Source organism: Epinephelus lanceolatus, chromosome 10, assembly GCF_041903045.1.
Source record: "Epinephelus lanceolatus isolate andai-2023 chromosome 10, ASM4190304v1, whole genome shotgun sequence".
NCBI lineage: Eukaryota > Metazoa > Chordata > Actinopteri > Perciformes > Serranidae > Epinephelus > Epinephelus lanceolatus.
The window spans coordinates 13,711,153-13,732,525 of NC_135743.1; the positions used below are offsets into that span (position 1 = coordinate 13,711,153).

General features: G+C 40.0%; 3 protein-coding genes across 4 annotated transcripts in view; 1 reads left to right on the plus strand and 2 right to left on the minus strand.

Moving 5' to 3' along the window:
- Nucleotides 1-57: 57 nt before the first annotated feature.
- rnf115a (ring finger protein 115a) lies at nucleotides 58-11,394 on the minus strand. Its single transcript, XM_033640183.2, has 9 exons — nucleotides 11,237-11,394; nucleotides 8,232-8,290; nucleotides 6,620-6,674; nucleotides 6,046-6,329; nucleotides 5,803-5,871; nucleotides 5,634-5,706; nucleotides 4,574-4,667; nucleotides 3,524-3,639; nucleotides 58-1,252 (listed from the first exon to the last, which is right to left on the minus strand). The coding sequence occupies exons 1-9, from the start codon at nucleotides 11,312-11,314 to the stop codon at nucleotides 1,133-1,135; spliced, it is 948 nt and encodes a 315-aa protein (XP_033496074.2). The 5' UTR covers nucleotides 11,315-11,394; the 3' UTR covers nucleotides 58-1,132.
- polr3c (polymerase (RNA) III (DNA directed) polypeptide C) lies at nucleotides 11,385-20,888 on the plus strand. Of its 2 annotated transcripts, none has more exons than XM_033640182.2 (13): nucleotides 11,385-11,529; nucleotides 14,153-14,299; nucleotides 15,549-15,813; nucleotides 15,965-16,275; nucleotides 16,392-16,496; nucleotides 17,668-17,841; nucleotides 17,931-17,982; nucleotides 18,082-18,142; nucleotides 18,230-18,380; nucleotides 18,999-19,100; nucleotides 19,219-19,268; nucleotides 19,359-19,508; nucleotides 20,612-20,888. In XM_033640182.2, the coding sequence occupies exons 2-13, from the start codon at nucleotides 14,153-14,155 to the stop codon at nucleotides 20,691-20,693; spliced, it is 1,650 nt and encodes a 549-aa protein (XP_033496073.2). In that variant the 5' UTR covers nucleotides 11,385-11,529; the 3' UTR covers nucleotides 20,694-20,888. The 2 variants fall into 2 exon arrangements, with proteins under 2 accessions (XP_033496073.2, XP_078027705.1); XM_078171579.1 differs by having other exon boundaries at nucleotides 11,396-11,549.
- The window catches only part of itga10 (integrin, alpha 10), a 44,427-nt gene continuing 43,942 nt past the window's right edge, over nucleotides 20,889-21,373 (minus strand). The window contains exon 30 of the mRNA XM_033640181.2: nucleotides 20,889-21,314. Within this exon, the coding sequence (XP_033496072.2) occupies nucleotides 21,261-21,314 (54 nt within the window). The 3' untranslated portion in view covers nucleotides 20,889-21,260. The remainder of the gene's footprint in view (nucleotides 21,315-21,373) is intronic.

Sequence of the window (21,373 nt, forward strand, 5' to 3'; positions counted from 1 at the left end):
AAGTATCTTTGAGTGCAGGACATAGTGACATTTATAATCAATGAAAATTCAACTGTGCCAGTTTTTTTGTCAATTTATTAATACATCATAGACATTTTTTCATATATATAATATACAGTTTGATAACCTGGTATTTCACATTTGTGTCTCCATTCTCATTGTTTTTTTCTTTTGCAAACCATAAGTTGTTGGACTAAAATTATTTACATCAAGAGTGATAAAAAATGTGAAACAAAAGACGGTCATAAACAGAGGAATAAGACGACAGAGGGATGCCATCTGTTTATAATATATACACCAGGAGGAGCATGTTTAAATCTAAAGTATTAGGTAATGGGACGAACTTTGTAGATTTTTTTTATTTCATTCCCTTACTGGCATGACATTTAATTTTTATTCCCAATAGGTGTAAGGAACCCTCTTGCTTTCACTCAATGTCACAGCTTTCATTTTTCCATTTGTGGCCGTTAAACAGCGGCGACTCAACGTGATTCCTATATAAAATACTCTTTTATTGAAGTGCACCGCAGAGCGTGGACGCAATAATATGAACACCTTCACAATGCAAACTGATACAACATCACCAGAATAAATAACCAGAGTTCAATCAAGATCTTCCTGACAAAATCTCTCAACAGAACATAACATTTATTGCAGGGCTGTCGGTGTTCATGTTGTTAGGTCCACACTCTGTAAATGCCAAGAGTGAAAGTAACCCCTATAGTATTCCCATGTGACGTACAGGGCTCAGTTGCAGGATTTCGCTAATTTTCCGATGGGTTAAGATGGCGTGGTATATGATATAAAGTCTGGCATTTCCCCACAATAGTGTATTCGCAGCAGTGCATTTTAAGAAAGATGGAAAAGGAGTTTGCTTGAGAGGTGGAAGTCGAGAAGACATGGGCTTGATCTAGCAGACCTCGACCGACTGTTAAGACGTCTGTACGGGTATCTGTATACATGGTTGAGGAGAAAGGCATTAAAATAGAAAATAAAAATACAAAAGAAAAATATCAGACTGAGATGATAATGACTGCAACAGAGATGAAAAGAGGAGAGCGAGAAGCCCTTCGTCTTCTCGGCGTGTTGTTGGATGTAGGCGAGGAGAACCGAGGGATGACGGGTGGATGTCTCAGAAGGACCATCTCTCCTGTGTGCGGGGGTCCATGGAGAGGGTGGGGGACTCTGACGGGGGCTGGCTGCTGCTGTCTTCTCCGTTCAAACTCTTCCTACACACTGGACACGTGTCATGCTGTGTGGTCACGGAAAAGAGCATTGATAACATTAACTTTGGGCAGTTTTAACCAGCGGATTCTTTATTTTACTCCTATATTTACACGATGCTCAGGCTGTTATTTGTCTGGTCAGTTAAATACAAAGACGGGCCAGAAGCTACAAATGTTTTCTCAAACGCCCTGAATCTTAAACAATCTTAAAATGCCTTCTCCTGGCCTAATATTCAGTTGCGTGGCGTTGTGGATCCTTGATTTGCACAAAGAGCAACTCTAGCGTGGATTTTAATGTAGCAGATTTGTCTGTTAAACATTCACTCTGATCTCTACTCCAGCAGTAAAACAAAGATCAAAGTATTGAAGATTGGCAATGCTGCTTACCCTAAATTCCCACCCTACCTATGTTATATAACTTAAAAATAACATCAGGCTATTTTTGCCTCTTTTTAGGTGGCAGGAGAGAAAATTATCCTCAACATTTGTTGTGTTATGGTCTCAGACTGATAAAGAAAATTGGAGAATGATTAGACACAAAATTTATCCATCTCCTCAATTCTCAGAATCTATGTGGGGAGAAAAGTCAGTGTGCAATTACAGCTGAATGTTGCCACAAGAGAAACAAGCTCTGTAGTAAATGTTTGAGTGAATACATCTGCAAAGAGAGTGTGTGTGTGTGTGTGTGTGTGTGTGTGTGTTCAAAGTCTCATTACAATCAGGATCAGCCATCCAGTGCTGCCAACAGCTGATAAGAGCGAGGCTATGATTCTAATCATTCCTAAAGTAGTTTGCTAGAGAGTTTAAGTGATCTAAATAATGTCTCTAGACCATGGTCCATTATAAATAAATAAAATAAGTAAATACAGTTTTGAAGGAAACACGAAATCTCTTTTTTGGTGTTTTCTTCCTATTATGATGGTAACATTTAAAAACATGGCACGAAATATCAACTAACACGTTACTCTATTTTAAAAACAAAAGTTTAAAAAGTATCAAAAAGTCTTCGTCAGTGTCTTCAAAAGTAACCTATAAGATCCATTTATTCTCTGCCAGCTCTTGGGTTAAAGTTTGGTTAAGTTAAGGGAACTAAAACTGGTTATATAATGTTTGTCAAAAGTTTTGGCCATGAAAAAAAAAGACAGGACTGATAATAACTCACAGCTGTGCCCCATGTCGGGGAGCTAGAACCAGGAGTCTTCAGGGTTTAGCCCTGAATGTTTGCAACGTCTGGCTCCACCGATGGTCACATATACATCAGCAAAATTCCCCACTTCTAATATTAAATGAATACTAGAGTATGGCAACTTAAGCATGGGTAAACTAATCCTGTATTTAGCATTTAACAATTGTAATTTAATTTAATTAATTGTAATTTTATGAAACAACCAAAATTAATGATGGATTTTTTGCACATATGTTTAAATTTCCCTTAGGTCTTAAAGGGACAGTTCACCCCAAAATCAAAAATAAATATTCTGCCTCTTAACCTGTAGAGCTATTTTTCAATCTAGATTGTTTTGTGCGAGTTGCCAAGTGTTGGAGATATCGTCCTTAGAGATGTCTGCCTTCTCTCAAATATACTGGAATTAGGTGGCACTTGGCTTTCGAGTTTTGCCAATGTATTTCTTGGTGCTTTGAGGACCACAAGCAATGTCTCTTTCCAGAAATCATGACCTGGTCACTAAAGATAATCCACAGACCTTGTTGTAAGCAGTTTCATGTAGGAACTATTTTCTCTCTATTGAACTACATCCGCCAACTGTCACTACGCAGAAGGAAGGAAGCGTGCATCTACTCATAGATGAGAGGCTCATGCTCCAGACACTGTGAAAACATTGATGGCATCCTTCTTGGCTGAGCTGTGATGTTAGCTAACTTAGTGGTGCTAGGTTAGCTAGCAGGAGATTCACCCTTCTTTCTGCACAGTTATAGTTCAGTAGACAGACAAAAGTTCCTACATGAAACTCCTCACAACAAGGTCTGTAGATTATCTTGAGTAAGCGGGACATGACTTCTGGAAAGAGACATTGCTGTGAGTTTTTCAAATATATTTTTGGCACTATCTAGTTCCATTATATTAAAGAGAAAGCAGACATCTCTACGGCTGATATCTCCAACACTCAGCACACAGCAAAAAAAAATCTAGATTGATAAATAGCACTACAGGTAAGAGAAAAAAATGTGTATTTTCTTATTTTAGGGTGAACTGTCCCTTTAATATCTGCATGAGCACTGTGAATATTTCACATACAAGTATCATATGTCATTAAAGGATCTATTTTGTTATGACTCACCATTTCCAGCCATGGTACTATACAGTCTGAATGAAAGAAGTGGTTACAGGGTAGCTGTCTGACTGGCTCTCCCACTGCGAAGTCCTCTTTGCACACCGGACATTCCATACAGCAGTCTGCAGAGGAGAGGTGAGAGAAACGTTCAATCAGTACCTTTGTGGTTTCTGGTGATTTCTAGTGCCAATTATCAGTCGCTGGGTAATGACTTGCTGAATAGGGAGCGTGCAACAAATTAATAGTACCAAAACTGAGTTTGCATCAGAGAGTTCCTTAGCAGTAAAACAGTTTAACAGAACCAAGCATGGTTTACTAATTACTAAAAACAATTAGGCAAAGATAAAAGCCTGACACTGATTGTCATTCCTCCAAAGAAGTCAGCCATCAACTCAACAGCCCTGCAAAAGCTGAGCTGCAAAACTAACCAAAGTTACAGCTGAGTGATAAAATAGGACAGCACACAAAGAAGAGGTAACCGAAAGGAACAAATCCACAAGAGAACTAGGAAAAACAAAAAGGGAGGAGAAAGACCGGCAAGCAGAAAGACGTCACCTCAAAGTAATTTATGGAAGACATTGTTGATACTCTCAAAGTTAATGGACATTTTGTCCCAAACAGGCAGTTTCAGTGGCTTCTCTTGGCAGGCTGTAACACATACAAACACAAGTGCCTTTTCTTGCTGTATCTGTAAGTGCTGCATGGACTTCTTAACAAATAAGCATGTATTTATAAAACAACAGATGTGTTATTATAAATTTTTCATGGTGGAGTGGAGATAGAGGATTACATCAGGACATGTCCCTGTGCATGCATATGTAGCCAGTAGTTATTAAGAACGAAGTGATTCCTTTGCATACAAACTTAATAACAGATTCACAAACAGCGGGTCCAACTCAAGTTGTACACTTAGATAATTGTCTAAATACAGTAATTGCTTACAGACGATCAGACTGAACACTCCAGCCATGTCCATGAGCAATACTGCAATTTGTACTTCAGGGACAAGACAATAGAAACATGGTGAGACAAATGGGGAAACAGGGAGTTACTGACCTGCTTGTTCCTGAGAAATATTGACAGTTGGGAGAGAAGAGATCTTCTCTTTCTCTGCTGGAGGAGGCCCTGTGTTCTCCAACTGACCTAGTAACTACACAAACACACACATTTGTAAACTGCAGAGAAATTTAAAAAGTGACAGGGACATTAAGTTTGAGTTAAGTTCTATTACATGGTTAGTTTGGCATTTTTCAAACTGGACTTAATTTTTAAATGTTTTTTTGTGTCTTAATGAATAATAGTAATTTTTGAAATTGGTCCAGTTTTAAGTGAGAAATCTGTGGGTGGTAGCTGCGAAACAGGCTGCAATTTATCAGTCAATTGGGACATGTTCACACCATCAGTTTACGTCAACTGAAAGTGTTTTTGCCACTGACAGGCTCAGATTATTGTTCTAAGTGTCTGACAACATCATGGAAAGGATCCCTACAGAGACAGAGCTTTTAGTTATGGAGTAAGATGCTTTTTCTTTAACATGAAACAGTCCCAAAACGGTTATTGCCAAAGCCACCAGACTCCATTTAAATAAACAGTAATTTTAGCATGCACAGAGCCAGTGTGTTTTCACTTCTAAGCAGGTGAATGACGGATTTATTTCAGCCAAACCAGAGTTGATGATTATAAGAACAGTGGAAAGACTAACCAAGAAGTTTTTTTGTGAGTTTTTTTTTATTTCTGTTGACTTTAACTGAAGTGCTATTTACGATGATAAAATGAACGTTTATTTAAATGGAGTCTGGTGGCTTTGGCGATGTTGATTTTGGGGTTATTTCTAGTTAAATAAAAGGATCAAACTCTTTAACAAAAACGTCTAACTCTGTCAGGATTTCTTCCATAACGTTGTCAGACACTTACAATAACAATTTGAGTCTGGCAGTAGCAACAGATGGTGCGAACATGCCCTAAATGGCTATACAGCAGCCTGTCTCGATCAAGCTCAATACAAGACCAATATCAAAAATTGTTGTTCCCATTAGTCACTTAGACAAAAACATAACATAATAGAAATAGGGTCCAGGTTGAAAAATACCAAACGTACATTTCAAGTTTGGTTTACCTGTGTTATCACAGCGTCTAACCCTCCCTGTCCCCAGGCGTAATCGCCCGGGTTAGAGTGCAGCATCCCTGTCCTAAAAGAGAGACGGACATCACAAGTGGATCAGAAATAGCCCTTATACTGTGACGCTTGTGCTAAAAACTGTGACGCTACTGTAACGTCATCTTACCATGAGAGAGGAGGTGAGCCAGGGACGCCAGAGTTGGCAAAGAGGCCTGCGAGAAACTGTTGTACAATCCTGAGACACAGAGAGAAAATATACAACTGTTAATGTCATCGCCAAAAATTAGAACAGTTAGGATTATAATAGCATAAATAGCACTGTCATCATTTTAAGTGGGAGTATGCAAGGCGGAGAGGAGAGCCAAGAGGATGGTAAGGAAAGCCGAAGCTGAACCAGTCAGTTACTCACCCCTCCACAGCAGGCGAGCGGTCTGGTCTACTGCTGCCTCTGGAGCGGTATCTCCTCTGGCTGTGCAGGCGAGGGGGACGTCCTGGTCCCCAGTGGTCCCCAGCTCCTAGTAGACCCCCCATGGGTCCCCCTAGACCTGCTGGGACTGACCCACCGATTGGTCCCCCTCCCAAACCCCCCAGGTCACTGAGACCCCCCAAGCGCCCTCCAGGGAGCCGAGGTTCTGAGTCAGGTGTGTCACTGTCTGTTGTAAATGGCCGCTCCAGTAACAGCAGGTGCCATAGCTACAGGGATGGTGGGATTTGACAGGGGAAGAGACAGGTGAGGGTTCAGAGAAAGAAAGTTTTAAACAAATAGTGGAGATTACGAATAGGAAAGCGACACAGTGGGAAAAGAATGAAAGCAAACATGTGATGGCAAAATGAAGGATAGAGGTCGACAGAAAGATGAGTGGAGAAGAGGGCAGGGATAGAAGAAGACAAAGTTAATCAAAACATATAAAATGATAGCAGTCAATCCTCTTTGCCCACTTCCCCACCCTCCTCTCCCCAAAATCCCTCAGTTCATCTGGTACCTCTGCAAATTGTGTGGCTGTGTCATCTATCCCGTTAGCGCCACCCTCTAGGAGACTGAGGGAAACAGCGTATAAGGGGACAAAAGACACATTATTAGCAACATCCACTGAACTCTATACACATGTTCAGGTTTAGTGCTAGCCTGGGACAAAACTGCACAGTAAGCCTACGAGCTTCTACAGTGCAACATGGAGGGCTCTTGTTTATAAGAAAACAAACCATGCATGGACCGCGGAACACATCTGAACAAGGGGGGGGCCATAATTTCAAGTCACGCGGAGGGGGTGGGGGGGCATATGCATTGAAACAGACAATATTACTGATGTATTAAATAATGTTGCAGAGCACTTTTTTTTATTCCGACGCCACACAGTCACATCTACAGTACACGCATGAACACGAACACATGCTTGCTCAGATTAACCCCTCTGATCCCACTCTAACATTCACACACAACATGCCAAGCCTATTTACACATAAACGCACAGATGAAACTATAGCAAACAACAAAGTACATCCAGTCCACAACCACAACCAAAACTCATCTTGCTGCCTTGAATCTAAATCAACATCATATTCATTATCATCACAAGTCAGCACTCATATCAGACTGCCGCACACGAACACCCACCCAACAACAAAACAAGCGTAGCTGCGCAGTTACTGAAAAGTAACCAGAACGCTGAATTTCTGACCATTACCGCCCGCAACCGCAATGTGTATGTCCACTCCCACCCGCTCCTGCAAAACTCTGAGAATTTATGCCAGCGCAATAATAGAGATGCATTGATTTTGTGTCTTCTCTCGTCCCACAGGAGAAAACACGTCATTTTATAGGCTATTAATAAAGAGATTCATGGGGTTGTTTGTCTTTTGAGCACTGGTCAGGAATAGCGCTCCTATTTCGTTGTTTTTATTTAGTTTTTAATGAAATAAAGGCTGTTTCATATTCTATTCTCCTCCTCTGTATTTATTTATTTTTCTACCTTTATATAATCACGCAGTGATTGAGGTTAAAGCAAGCCCGGTGCCAGGATGAAGTTACTGAGGGGGCGGTTAAAAATTACGAGGGGGCAAATCTTATTTTGCAACATAGGTTCACACAGTGAGTTATAAAGAGAGCGCAGACGTGCGTAATAGTCACGCGTAATGACAGCTCGTCGCCGGTGAAACACAATAAACTGCACATCTTCTTTCATGTTTGTCTCATGACAGAGCTGACAGACAGACAGACAGACAGGTGGAGCAAGCAGCAAATTGGTATGAAAGCTGGTTCAGGGCATATTCGTCCATTTATGAATAAATATGGAGTGGAAACGCTCATGCATATGCACCAAGTTCCTGTGTTGACATCCTGTCGCTAGGCTACATCTTCTTCTTCTTCTTCTTTTTCGTCTTCTTCTACTGTTTAATGGGGACCCACGGGATCCGGTGGGACCCAATCCCAATTCAGCCCTCTATGTTAGAGTACAAAAGTTACCCGGGCCATGGCCCCCCTGGCCCCCCCAGTTCCGCGGTCTATGAAACCATGTACCTCCATTTGTTCCAGACTGCCACTAAAACACCTTCACATCTAATGTTGACAGGAGAAGTGAGGTAGATGTCTCTTACCTGGAGTCTTCTGTTACTTCCTCTATGAACCCAGAGTCACATCTTGGACAGATATACTCCTGGAAAGCATTACGACAAAGTCCGAGTCACAAGGGAGTCACACCGGTTAGAAGAAAATGCTCATTTGAATTTCCTTGATCTCAAGTTGACGTATTCAAATGTCTTCTTTTGTTTAACCAACATGCCTCAGGACTGAGATATTCATCTGCCAATTGTAAGGCAGAGAGAGGCAGCAAATTCTCACACTGTAGAAGTCGAAACCAAAAAATGCTTGGTATTTCTGCTTTAAAAACAACTGAAAACAATAACTGATGAGCAAAACAGTTAATCAATTTTAATTAATTTTCTGTTGAGCGACTAAAGATTGACAGACTCATTTTTTAAGCTCTATTTTAGTAGGATTTTTTTGGTTTGGATAATGATTTTGTTAGCCAAATTAATTATTACAAGAAATTATCAAAAGAACAAAATGCATGATTTTTGTTTCACGTGTATTTTACAATTTAGTCCGATGTAACGTATAAGAAATTAACAGTTTTAGTTTTTCCAAATCATATTCACACACTGCAGTTGCCATGTTGTGATATATTCTTTTATATTTTATTTCTTTGCCTTTGAAAATATTCATAAAGACATTACGCCGACTGGATTGGTCATCAACACAAGACTTTGTCAGTTTGTTTTGCTATGATAATATCAGTCACATTTGTATAGCCTGTGTTTTATGAATGCAACCCAGGAGGTAGAGCTGGTCTGCCAACCACACCTAACTGTAAAGAGTGTGGACTGTTAAAGAAACCACTGCAACAAAATGAGGAAAACATTACTGCCAGTTTGTGCAGCTGGATCATGTGTAGTCCAGCTCAGTGTAATCCATGGTTTCTCCACTATGGGATTGAAGTGGGGTGTTTGTTTTATTAAATATGTTGATTTAAAAAAAGTAGGTCAAAAATATACTGGCAGCTTTTGGAAACAGAGCACAAGTGAGGATCGTGCTCACATGACAATTAAAAGGATCTAAAACTATGGTCATATTAGAAATGGTTAAGAAACCCTGCAGTAAGCAAAAACTGTTTAAGTGAGTCATGTGTCATTGCCTCATAGATAGGTGTCTGCTGTATAAATGGTGATATGACTGAGAGGTGGTCCTCGGGATATGCTGTAGTAGTGAGTGGGTGTTGCAGTCAGTTGGCTCAGTGAAGACATGCCACAGGATTGAGTGCGCCTGAGACAAGCAGGCCAGTTTGGAGTCAGTGACACGGCAGGCTGGGAATTACCCTCAACCATACCATAAAAATAAGGACTCAGCTGACAACAGGTTAATCTGGTGGACTGACTTAAAGACACAATGACACATAGACAATGTAATTCACACACAGTCACCAGTTTATTAGGTACATTTTGTTCACCTCATTTATATCTATTAGGTAGACTAAATATAAAACATCTCAGTATCAGGGCAGCAACTAAACCTTATTTTCATTTTCAGTTAGCAATAATATTATCGTTTAATGGACAAATCGTTTGGTTAACATAATTATGGAATAGTAGAAATGCCCATCACAATATCCTAAAATACAAATTGATGTCTTAGAACAGCTTGATTGTCTGACAACCTATTAACTTTACTGTCATAAAAGCTGATAAAAACAAAAAAACAAAAAAAAAAATCACATTTGAGATGTAGGAACAAGCAAGATTTGGCATTTTTGCTTCATTGAGACTTAGACTATCAGAATCATTAATGATGAATTTCTGGGACCAACTAATCGATTAATCAAGTCAGTTTAACACACTATAAGTCAGCAAGGTCTGGGCAATATTGCCTATAAATATTGCGATATTTTTTGGCTAGATACACAATATATGTCTCAGTATTTTATCATCTCTTTTACACTACGGCAAACTACTACAATACTCAGCTACTAAAATATCGTGACATTTTTTACCATATATCTCAATATCTATATTGTGACAAAATGGTCTGGTTGACTATTGATGCTTTCTTAAAATATTTACACAATGAGATTTTTGATAAATAGTGGATATAATAGGTGAGTAAAGGCAGATTAAGTTATAGAAATTACATCACTTCACTGTAATGCTGCCTTTAAAACCAGGAAAAGACAACACCTAAGATACTATGATATCCAAATCTAAGAATTTAATCTAGTCTCATATCATGATTTCGATATAATAGATATATATTGCCTGGCCATAACTAACAACAAAGATCAGCTTCCAAAATGATCAATACATTTAAATTTACACCTCTTAAAAGCATTTTAAACAAAACCATTATAACCTCCATGAACCCTGTAACCTGTATTAGTCTGGATTAGCTTCAGCCAGGTGTACCTAACAAACTGGCGGCTGGGTGCAAATAGGAGACCCTTACTTATATCTAGCACGTAGAAAATATATTTTTATTATGCTCCAAGGTTGGCAAAAGTTTGCCAAGATGTGGGTCATGTCAGCTACTGGACATTACATTAGTCTAAGCTTTAACTTTAAAACTGAAACTAAAAATGTTTACAGTATGTTCTAGAAAAAAGTTTTATCAGAAACAAAGCTGAAAACGGAAGTAGCCTTATATCTAACAAGTAAAGCTAATGCTGTCTATACGATTAAATGACAAGGTAATAACACAGGACCTTCTTTTCTCAGCTGTTTGTGCTGTTTAGTGCAAAACACAATATCCCCGAGCTGTCAAACCAAGGCGTCAATAACAGCGCCTTGACTAAACTCTCTCAAACATGCAAGCCTCACTAAACGTGTCGATATTTGCTTTTAATGCCTGATTTTAGACGAAGACATTTGCAAGTGTCACGAGTTTATTCAGAGAGTTAACAACAACAAACGCCGCTAACTGCTAACAGGCTAGCTAGTGTTTAGCTGTAGCAGGCAAGCGAAACAAACGGTATTTCGGTGAAAGGCTGACTTGTCAACGGCGCGTTTGATTCAAGAGAGCACGACAGATAGAGAAAGGAAACCGTCTGCCTTACCGGGAGTTTGGGGTTCACTTCTCCCTTACAACAGTGACAGAAAAATCGATGCGGTGGAACAGCCGCAGCCTCCGCCATCTTCCCCAGACCAGCACAAACACTGACGTCGGTCCTCCACAAACTGAAGACAGCTGTCCGCCTCCAGCCCGGCGTGCACCGCGGCATCACAGCCCAACAGCGGAAGTGTTCATTTGTTGTCACGAGAAGCCGCATGTGTTTGGTCCATGGTCCTGTTTCAGTGGGATGCTCAAGACAGAAGATAGCCTCTCTTTAGAAACTGGCCCCTTGGAAAGGTTTGTGGAAAAGTAGTAAGGTCGCAGACTTCTCGCATGACGTAATGTTAAAGTGTAAACGTTAGCCGTTAGCTAGCTAGCATGCACCGTTTGACCTGTCTACGCAGCACAACATTCACTTGTAGCTTTGAATGCAACTGTCAAAATAAGTTTACCTGCTTTTTTATTCCTTTTATAGTCAAGATATTTATTTCTGAACTGCTAACAATGGTCACTATATGTCTATATGTGTACAAGCCTTCTGTTTATATTGTCATATGACAAAATGCTGAGATTTACAAACCTAATTCACTGCCAAGCACTAGTTTCTGTACACTTTATTTTAGCATTTTTGCATAAAATGTACTAAATGCTAACTCAAGAATGTTAGTCACATTTTTATGATATTGGAAACGACCTACGTCTATGTGTAACTCACTTCTTTAGCAGTTAAGCTCGTGTTTCTTAGCCTCAGACAATTATCTCATTTATAGTTGATGCCTTAAAAAGGAACACAACCTCAGTTAAGAGTTCACATACCATACAACTTCAATTAAAAGCCCAGGCTATTATGTGCTTAAATCACTCAAATCAACAGGCCTATATTTGGGACAGGCCTTTAATTCCTTTCACACAAAACTGTGTCAGCAAAGATCAGGAAATACAATCAAACTGTTAATTTAAACCAGTATGAATATTACTTGTGTAAAATTTAGGCTTCAGATAACATGTCTATTATGAATCATTCATTTGATCTAGCTTTGACAGACAGTGCAGAGAGAGTGAGTTACAGCACCCAGCATACTAACACAACACCACTTTATCCTGTTAAAACAATATTCACAACATGGATTGACCTTTATGAAAAATCCTTTTGATTCTTTCAATCTGAGGACCCTGATGGACTAAAGGAATATGAATAACTTACAAGGTAATCAAGAAAAGGAAGGACACATAATTTGAAGTAGCCAAAAACTCAGTTTTGAAGAACAGGCGTTTATTTGTCGAAATGTGTAGCCACACCAGGCTGGTCAAAGGGATTGGGCGTTTAGCTGGGACTAGGCTTTTAATTGAAGTTTTACGGTATGTTATTTCCATGGCCTGGGAGAGTTCAATCAATATTTGTGAACATGAGCTACTCTCTTTCAAAAGAGTAAAACCTAGACAGGTTTGCAAGTCGCATGCAGTTCATTCACAGTGGACCTTTGACCCACTTCTGGACTGCAACCCACCAGTTGGGAACCACTGATCTAGAACATCTTTCCCAACTCGTTGTCTGTGGTGCAGCTCCAGATTTTATACCCTATGGAATCCTAAATTTGGATCTCCGCACCCTAGCATTTGGATTTTTCATGTTTACTATTATTTTTAGACTGTCTTACACCGTAAGAACAAAATGTATGAATTTTGAAAATAGGTGAACTTCTCCTGAACTCCCGTGATTTAGTTTTGCACCTCCACAAAACTGGAAGCATTTCGAAAAAATAAACAAAAGAATGGTCCAAATCAAGCAGCAGAGACTGCTGAAAAGTATTGGCTAGAATTGCTGTATCTTACTAGTGCTAAAACAATTAGTCAATTAATTTAATCTTTGAGTGACAGAAAATTAATCTGCAACTATTTTGATCATTTATTGTCTTTGTACATTCAAGTATTTTCTGGTCAAGGCTTCTTAAATGTGAGGATTTGCAGCTTTTCTGTATTGTATCACTGCAGACTGAATATCTTTGGGTTTGGGACTGTTGATGGGACAAAACAAGACATTTGAAGACGTGACCTTGGACTCTAGGAAACTATTGTAGCTGTTTTTTATTTTAGGTTCCTCATATTGTTAATGTTGGCTCACTGTCATGGCTCAATGGGACACCTTAATAAAACAGAATCACTGTGAATAGTTCATATTATTGCTGTAGTAACACCTGCACAGTGAAAAAAAAAATTCCCTCATGTGGTGGTAGTCACCATGAAAGAGTGCAACTTTCAATTCAGTGGATAATACACCAGAAAAGTATGAGGGGGCTGTTTTCACCATTTGTTTGCAATATCCAGTAATTAGATTTAATTTATTTTCTATTTAACCTGTATTTAATCATGCTGTCTCACTGAGATTAAGATCTCATTTTTAAGAGAGACCTGAGAACAGTAAACAGTCACTAGGACACAATCAGCAAAACAGAAACAGCAAAGGAACAACACAGCTACACAATAAACAAGAAGTTATAAGAAACAATTTCACGAATCATAAAAAACATCAGTCGAAAGGCTTAAAATGTCCAAGGGGAATGTAAAATTCAAGATTCATAATTTCTAATCGGATATTTTTCATAAAGCAACATTTAGCAACCAATTTTTTTGCACACAGCAACAGTAGACCTCCTCCATTACAGCACATTTCACACATTGTGTAAAACGCCTATAAAAGAGTCTAATTCTATCATACATTTTACATTTTGATAGTATTAGATCCTAATAATGCTTTAAATCAGTGCTTTATTAGAATCAGGTGTTCTGGAAAGGTCAAGCTAAGCATACAATATATACTGTATGTTAAAGGCACATAGATACAGTGTTGTATTGGTTGTTGTGTTGATACAGTTGCATCTAGATGTGAGACTTTTCTCTATCTGTGTGTTTGTCTGTGCAGATGACTGCTCAGGAGGCGCGTCTGTGTGGTCTCCTGCTGCGGGAGCACTTTGGAGAAGTGGTGGAGAAAGTGGGAATACACTTGCTCAGAAATGGAGCGCAGAATTTAAGAACCATCCTTCATGAGACCGGCATCTCACTGGACCTGGTACCACTCCTAAACTTACTGTTTGACATGTTAATCTGTTTAAAACAGTATTACACATGATGTATTTAATGTTATACACACTGCTTCTCTGCATTTTGAAGCAGAGTTTAGCAGTCCCGCCTTTGTGGTTGTATCAGTGGACAGTCAAGCCATTCTAGGTGTAGTATGCAGTGCATTTACATACACTGATTATTTCACACATGCAGCAGTACTACAGTAGTAGTGTTTTTGCATCATCTGTTTAAATGCAAAACCTGGTAGCCCTTTACATGACAGGTAGATTTGTGCTCCAGAAACCTGATTATATTAAAGGGACAGTACACCCAAAAATCAAAAACACATATTTTTCCTCTTACCTGTCGTGTTCTTAAGCAGGCTCAGTTGTTTTGGTGTGAGTTGCCGAGTGCTGGAGATATTGCTGGTAGAGAGATTTGCCTTCTCTTGAATATAATGGAACTAGATGCCACTCAGCCGGTGGTGCTCAAAGCACCAAGACAGTACATTTAAAAAAACTCAACAGCAATGTCTCTTTCCCGAAATCATGACCTTGTTACTCAGGATAATCTACAGACTTTGTCGTGAGCATTTTCATGTAGGAACTATTTTCTTCCTGCCAAACTACACCTACCAACCGTATAAATGCGCAGAAGGAAGCGTGCATCTACTCATGGACAAGAGGCTCGTGCTTGTGACAGCATGAGATCTGAACATTAATGGCATCCTCCCTGGCTGAGCTGTAATGTTAGCTTGCTTAGTGGTGCTAAGTGAGCTAGCAGTAGACGAACGCTGTCTAGGAGGCAAGCTAGGAGTAGATCTATTACTCTGTCTGTGCGGTGATTTGGCTGTCAAGAGAAGGCAGACATCTCTATGGCTGATATCTCCAACACTCAGCTCACACCAGAACTATCTAGACAGATATATATAGCACTACAGGTAAGAAGACAAATGTGTATTTTTGATTGTGGGATGATCGATCCCTTAAACACCATGTGATAAGTGAAACAATGCCAGGGAGAATAAAAACATGACATCAGTTTTTTCTCTTTTTATGCAGTGCCAAAAAAAGTAGACGTCAGATTCTTTTAGTGCAGGAAAATCTGATCAACACTGCTTTTTACTGGGATTATTGGAGTAATAAGAGTAGCACGGTTCATGCTAATATGTAACTTACATTATACAAATACACTTTCTGCCTTAGTTTGATTAATAATAAGCACCTCTTCTTTCCTCTTAATCTGTTTCACTGTAGGTAAAGAAGTCCCTGTGTGTGCTCGTGCAGCATGGCACCTGTGTGTTCAGCCCAGGCCGTAAAGGACCTGGGAGCCCCACAGAGTATCGGTCCAGCTGTGATCAGATTCTTAGAATTCTGCGTTACCCGCGCTACATCTACACTGCTAAAACCTTGTACGGTGACACCGGAGAGCTAATCATAGAGGAGCTACTGCAGAGAGGTCACATGACCATGAGTAGCACAGTTAAGACAGTCGCGGACCGTCTCACACAAAACATGGAAGGTCAGTATCTCAGCGTCTGTATCGATCAAAGAGTTAAACAGCCTTAGTGGAAACCAGGCGGAATAACAATCAAGCAAACGTGCACCAAAATAAACTTATTTTAAACCCTTAATATCTATCTAGAGACAATTTCTGTTCCCTGTCATTTTAGAGGGTCGCAGCATGGAATACAGTGAGGTGTCTTCTGCCTTCTCCAAACTGGTTGAGACCCATTTTCTTCAGCGCTGCCCTCCACTGGCAGGAGCAGCAACAAAAGACAGTGCTACTCCAGGTACCCCTGCAACCCCGGCCACCCCTGGTACTCCTGCTGCCCCTGTTAGCACCGCCCCGCCCACACCTGAGAGCTTCCCTGACTGTTACAAGGTGCCTCATGTGACACTGACGGGGCGAGGCAAACGCCAACTCTCTGGTGAGGATGGCGAGGACCAAAGGAATGCAAAGAGGGCCAAAATGGATTTACAGGTTGGTATTTGGAACATGTTAGTTAACTTCCCTGTGCCTTTCATAAACCGTATTAACTTTGGTTTAACCTTCCATCTCTCTGTCTTTGTGTCTGTCTCTCATTCACTGTTGCTCAGACACACGGCGACGAGGGGATTTGCTGGCAGGTGAATTTTGAGAGGTTCCATCTCCACTTCAGAGACCAGGCCATCATCAGTGCTGTAGCTAACAAACTGGACCAGGTCAGCTTTATATTATTTAAGGAACACATTTATTTGCTTTCTATCAGAGAATTAAAGGTATGTGAAGCAGCAATTGCTGGTTACTGCTTGTAAATAATATCACCAGCAAAAGTGAAAGTGAAAGCCAACCCCAGATTGGTGATTGCCCCACGTTTTTTTTTGGAGTGCTGTGTCTGCGTCTTCATAGCTTCCTCTTGTATGTGTACTGCTTATGGTTTGGCACTTGGTCACTTCCTTTTTATTAAGTCCCGACCTCAGCTGTGACCTCAAAATAAGGGGGAATAAGAACATTATAAATACATCACCACACACTTCTAGTGGGTCATAAGTGGTAATTGAGAGAGAGAAGTTTTGTATAAGTAGCAGTTTATACATTGTTTTTTAGAAATATCCCACATAGTGTACCTTTTTAAAATGAGAAAAATGATACCACTCCCATACAGCCGCAGGACCTTAAAAGCTCTTAATGTCTTAAATACATATCGCTAATACTAATAAATAATACTAATATAAGGCCTTAAAAACTACTGAATTATCTCAAAATCAGATTCGATTTGAGTTGAAGATGGAACATGCTTTTCAACATTTGAAACAAGATTACTGTATTAATTTTTGTTTTGTACAATTGTAGATCAAGACATTTGATCTGTCAGACAACTTTCGACAGGGCCTCAGACCTTAAGTAGCTTGTTAGGACTCTTGAAACCTTGTCCCAACAATCAGCCATGGGCTCCTCTAAACAGCTGCCTCGCACTCTGAAAACTAAAAGTATTGATGCCCACAAAGCAGGAGAATCTGTGGATAGACCTCAAAAGAGCAGTGAATGCAAGGCAGCCAAAGAATCTTACACAACTAAAAACCATTTGCAAGGACGAATTGGCGAAAATGCTAGCTTATCTTAGCATAAAGACCAGCAAAAGGGGGAAATGGGTAGCCTGGATCTGTACAGAAATAACTGTCTAATAACAATCTGCTTACCCAGTCATTTTAAACAAGATGCATAAACTGTAAACCATCAGCTCATCTGATACAGAGGAGAAATGTCACAGTCTGCTTTACCTTCATGTTCCTACTTGTCTGTTTTCTATACTAACACTAATTATTATTATTATTTTGGTTGTTTATGATATTAACAATTGTCTTTCTAAATCGTGTCATCTTAATAACTCAGACTAGCAGTGAGATAGTGAGGACTATGCTGAGGATGAGTGAGGTGACGACCGCGCCCAATGCGTCCTGCACGAAGCCCCTCTCAGCCAACGAGATCTTCAGGTCCCTCCCGACCAGCTACAACATCTCCAGACCAATCTTAGACCAGTACCTCACGTTACTAGTGGATGACCCGGTATGATGTCTACAAGGCATCTGTCACATTTTCCAACTTAATTTTTGTCCACATGATGTTTTTTTTTTAATGTATTTTTCATTTTCTAGATGGAGTTTGTGGGGAAGGCTGGTGAAAGTGGAGGAGGGATGTATGTTGTCAGTATCCTTTTCTAATTCTGAGTGTCCTGAGTATATTGTGAAGAACCAACGCACTGTTTTGTGTCATTTTACACATTGCTTTTCTTAACTCACCTCTCAGATTTGCACAGAGCGCTGGCCAATCTGGCTCGGGCCACGCTAGAGTCTGTAGTACAGGAGAGGTGAGTTTGTCTTTAGTTGTGTACGCATGCAATTGTCATATCACCAGGAAATCATTACTTATTTAATCACTTCCAATCTGTCATTAGGTTTGGCTCCCGATCAGCGCGCATCTTCCGGCTGTTGCTAAGGAAACGTCACCTAGAGCAGAAGCAGGTGGAGGATTTTGCTATGATTCCAGCCAAAGAAGCTAAAGATATGCTCTACACGCTGCTGTCACAGAACCTGGTCCAGCTGCAGGTACAAGACACTCATGATTCTTCTCTTTGCGTCTCTGTGTTCTTAGATGATGGATTGCTGAATGTTAGGTTTTGGATGGATGAATGCTTTTTCCTTTCATTCGCACACTTAGACACAACATGGAAGAGCTTCCAAAACCGTCCTCCCTCTTCACTGTTACCACAAATGATTTGTAGCTTTGACAAAAATAAGAGGACATACTGTTCAGCGTGATGGATTTAAATATACAAAGCAAGTCTCTTCAAGCCAATTTTCATAGTGTAATAACATGAGCGACTGCCCGGGACGTAGGAGTAATCCAAAAAATCCTGATCCAAAAACCTACTTTGAAAATTATTTGGCACACTTTTTGAAGATGCACTAAATAAATGAGATATTTTTGAAACTAGATTTATGGAACGCCATTGCCTAATCTTTTATTCTGTCTTTCTGTGGACACTGACGCAGGAATAATTTAATAAAAGTGACCACATGGCAGCTTCACTGACATACTGACAATTTAAATGGGCACACTTGGATGATTTGAGTCATCAGATTTGAGGGAGCAGCACTAGTTCTTATTCTTTAATCCACCTACTCATTAGCTCTGAACAGCCATGATGTTTTTTTATGCTTTAGGAAATCCCAAAGACTCCTGACTACGCTCCCTCTCGTACTTTCTATCTTTACACCGTCAACCAACTCCCAACTGCAAGAATGCTGCTTCAAAACTGCTACAAGGTAAAACACTGATCATACTGTAACCTTCAGAGCTCCGACCAATGGCATGCCTTTTTTGTCGTTAATGCTGGTTTTCCTTCCAGTAACATTCTGTCTCTGTGTATTTTTCTCTGTGCAGACAGTGGCCAACCTCATAGAGCGACGCTTGTTTGAGACCAAAGAGAGCAAGTGAGTTCATCATAACTCTGAAAGGTGTCTGGCTCACACACATTCTCTGTCACAGATCAGTAGTTGATTGGTTTTCTGCTTGACTGACAGGCGTCTGCTGGAGAAATCGCAGCGAATTGAGGCCATTCTGGCATCTCTGCAGGCCAGCGGGGCCGAGCCTGAGCAGCTGACAGAGGTCGAGGAGATGATCACTGCTCCTGAAAAGCAACAGCTGGAGGCCTTACGGCTTCATATCAACAAGTAAGAGCACAAAACAACAATTCCCTTTTCTACAGGGCCCAGTTGTTCGGAAGTGATCTAATCGGATTGGATCAAATCTTGTAAACAGGTTGTTCAAAAGAGAGAAAAAAAGGATTTTATCCCCATAAAATAATTCCCCAATAGCTGTCAGTATCAAACAAAACTTGCAATGATACCCCTTTAAAAGCCAAGTGTGCCTGCACCTGGTGCACTGCTATTGATATGATGGATTTGGCAAACTGGGCAAGTGCTTTCTGCTGAGAGTCATGCAGTAAGAGCAGTGATGTCACTGCAGCAAATTTCGTGGGACATTTAAGCAGCAAAACTAAAAACTGTAGTTATAAACTTGACAGAGAAAACAGAATGAAACTGTTAGCATCTAACATAATCAATAAAGTTATGCTGCTCCTCGTGCATAAATGGGTACAGGATCTCTCTAAATGAGAAATCTGACAGCAGCTCTGCTCTCTGCTACGTTCACATTTTAAAAAATGTAATTACTATTTTCTTCATTAATATTGTATTTTTGCACCCACCTGCAACCCATCCACATGTCCATGTGTGTATCAAGCTCATTGAGAACTATCACATCTTTCTATCTGAATAATGTGGCCTTTACGTAGCAGGGAAATACACCACTATTCTTATGTAAGACCAGGTTGTTGTTGGTCAGTGGCGCAATGGCTTTTAGCTGCCTTAAAATGGCAAAATGGCAACAATAAAAAAAGAGAAAATGACAACTACATCAGTCTGTAAATAGCAATGACACCTGCACTGTGGCTAACTTGTGCCAGACATAAGATAGGGCCCTTAAAGTGACCCCACTCTGGCTATTCTACCTGTCATTCTTTACATCGCTAATAGCCTACATTGTATGTGCAGTTCAATTTAGAGCACTGGTCATCCAGATTTGGTGACTTTGAGAAGTTTGTATCTGGATTGCGGTGATTCTATTCAATGCTGCCAAGAAAAACTAGCATAAAAATAAACTGGATTAGCTGGATTTTTTGAACAACTGGGCCCAGGTGACATTATTGAATCACTTCTTTGGTCTGTTGGTATGTCTGTCTTTTTATTTACACTGTTGTTCTTTTCCCCTCCAGGTTAGATTCAGCTGAGAACCAGGTAGATGAAACCATCTTTCTTTTAGAGTCCTACGTCAACTCCACTGCATCCACAAGCTGAGAGCAAGCATCACAACTCACAGAACTTTTGAAAACTTTTCCGTTACTCTTTGTGTATGAATTCTGTCAAGTGTGGCTGTTTTATAGTTTATATGACTGGATTTATTCCAGTTTGAATTGCAGTAAAATCTAAATAGATTATTTTGCTTGCTTTTATCTCAAGCATCGGCAAATAAATAAACGGAGCTCAACAATACTTTTTTCAACAGTTTTTTAATTTCATTGAAGAACACAAACACAAAACTGTGAGACAAACATACGACAGAGTGATTGTTTGAAATGTAAAACCAGGAAGGTGTCTGTATATTAAATAGAAGAATTGTGGTTTAATACACTTTGCGTGTTTCCTTAAAAACAGAAAAAGATTATTTACATAAGTGCTCCCGACCCTGGAAATAGTGGGTAGTGCATTTCAGTTGGACCCTCGTGGTGCTCTCTTTGGTCCTGGAGGTCCCTGTTGCGTCTGTGAGTCGAGTCCAAACTGTCTCTGTGCCTTGTAAGAGTTGGACTCAGCAAATGTGGTAGTCATCATGGTAAATGACTGTTGTCATGGCAGCAAAAGTTGGGCTCAGTCCTCATGGTTCTCATCCTCTCCTCTCTGTTTGCGTGCAAAGAATCCCATCTGACAAGAAATGAGATAGAGATTGATGCTCTGTCTACAACATGTTCATTTCCTGAATT

Coding starts and splice junctions, on each gene's coding strand:
- rnf115a (XM_033640183.2), bottom strand. CDS start 11,314: ATGGCGGAGGCTGCGGCTGTTCCACCGCATCGATTTTTCTGTCACTGT. Junction 6,330..6,619: donor CAGCCACACAATTTGCAGAG/GTACCAGATGAA, acceptor CCATCCCTGTAG/CTATGGCACCTGCTGTTACT. Junction 5,707..5,802: donor GGCTCACCTCCTCTCTCATG/GTAAGATGACGT, acceptor TCTCTCTTTTAG/GACAGGGATGCTGCACTCTA.
- polr3c (XM_033640182.2), top strand. CDS start 14,153: ATGACTGCTCAGGAGGCGCGTCTGTGTGGTCTCCTGCTGCGGGAGCAC. Junction 17,842..17,930: donor CGTTACTAGTGGATGACCCG/GTATGATGTCTA, acceptor TTCATTTTCTAG/ATGGAGTTTGTGGGGAAGGC. Junction 18,143..18,229: donor GAGTCTGTAGTACAGGAGAG/GTGAGTTTGTCT, acceptor ATCTGTCATTAG/GTTTGGCTCCCGATCAGCGC.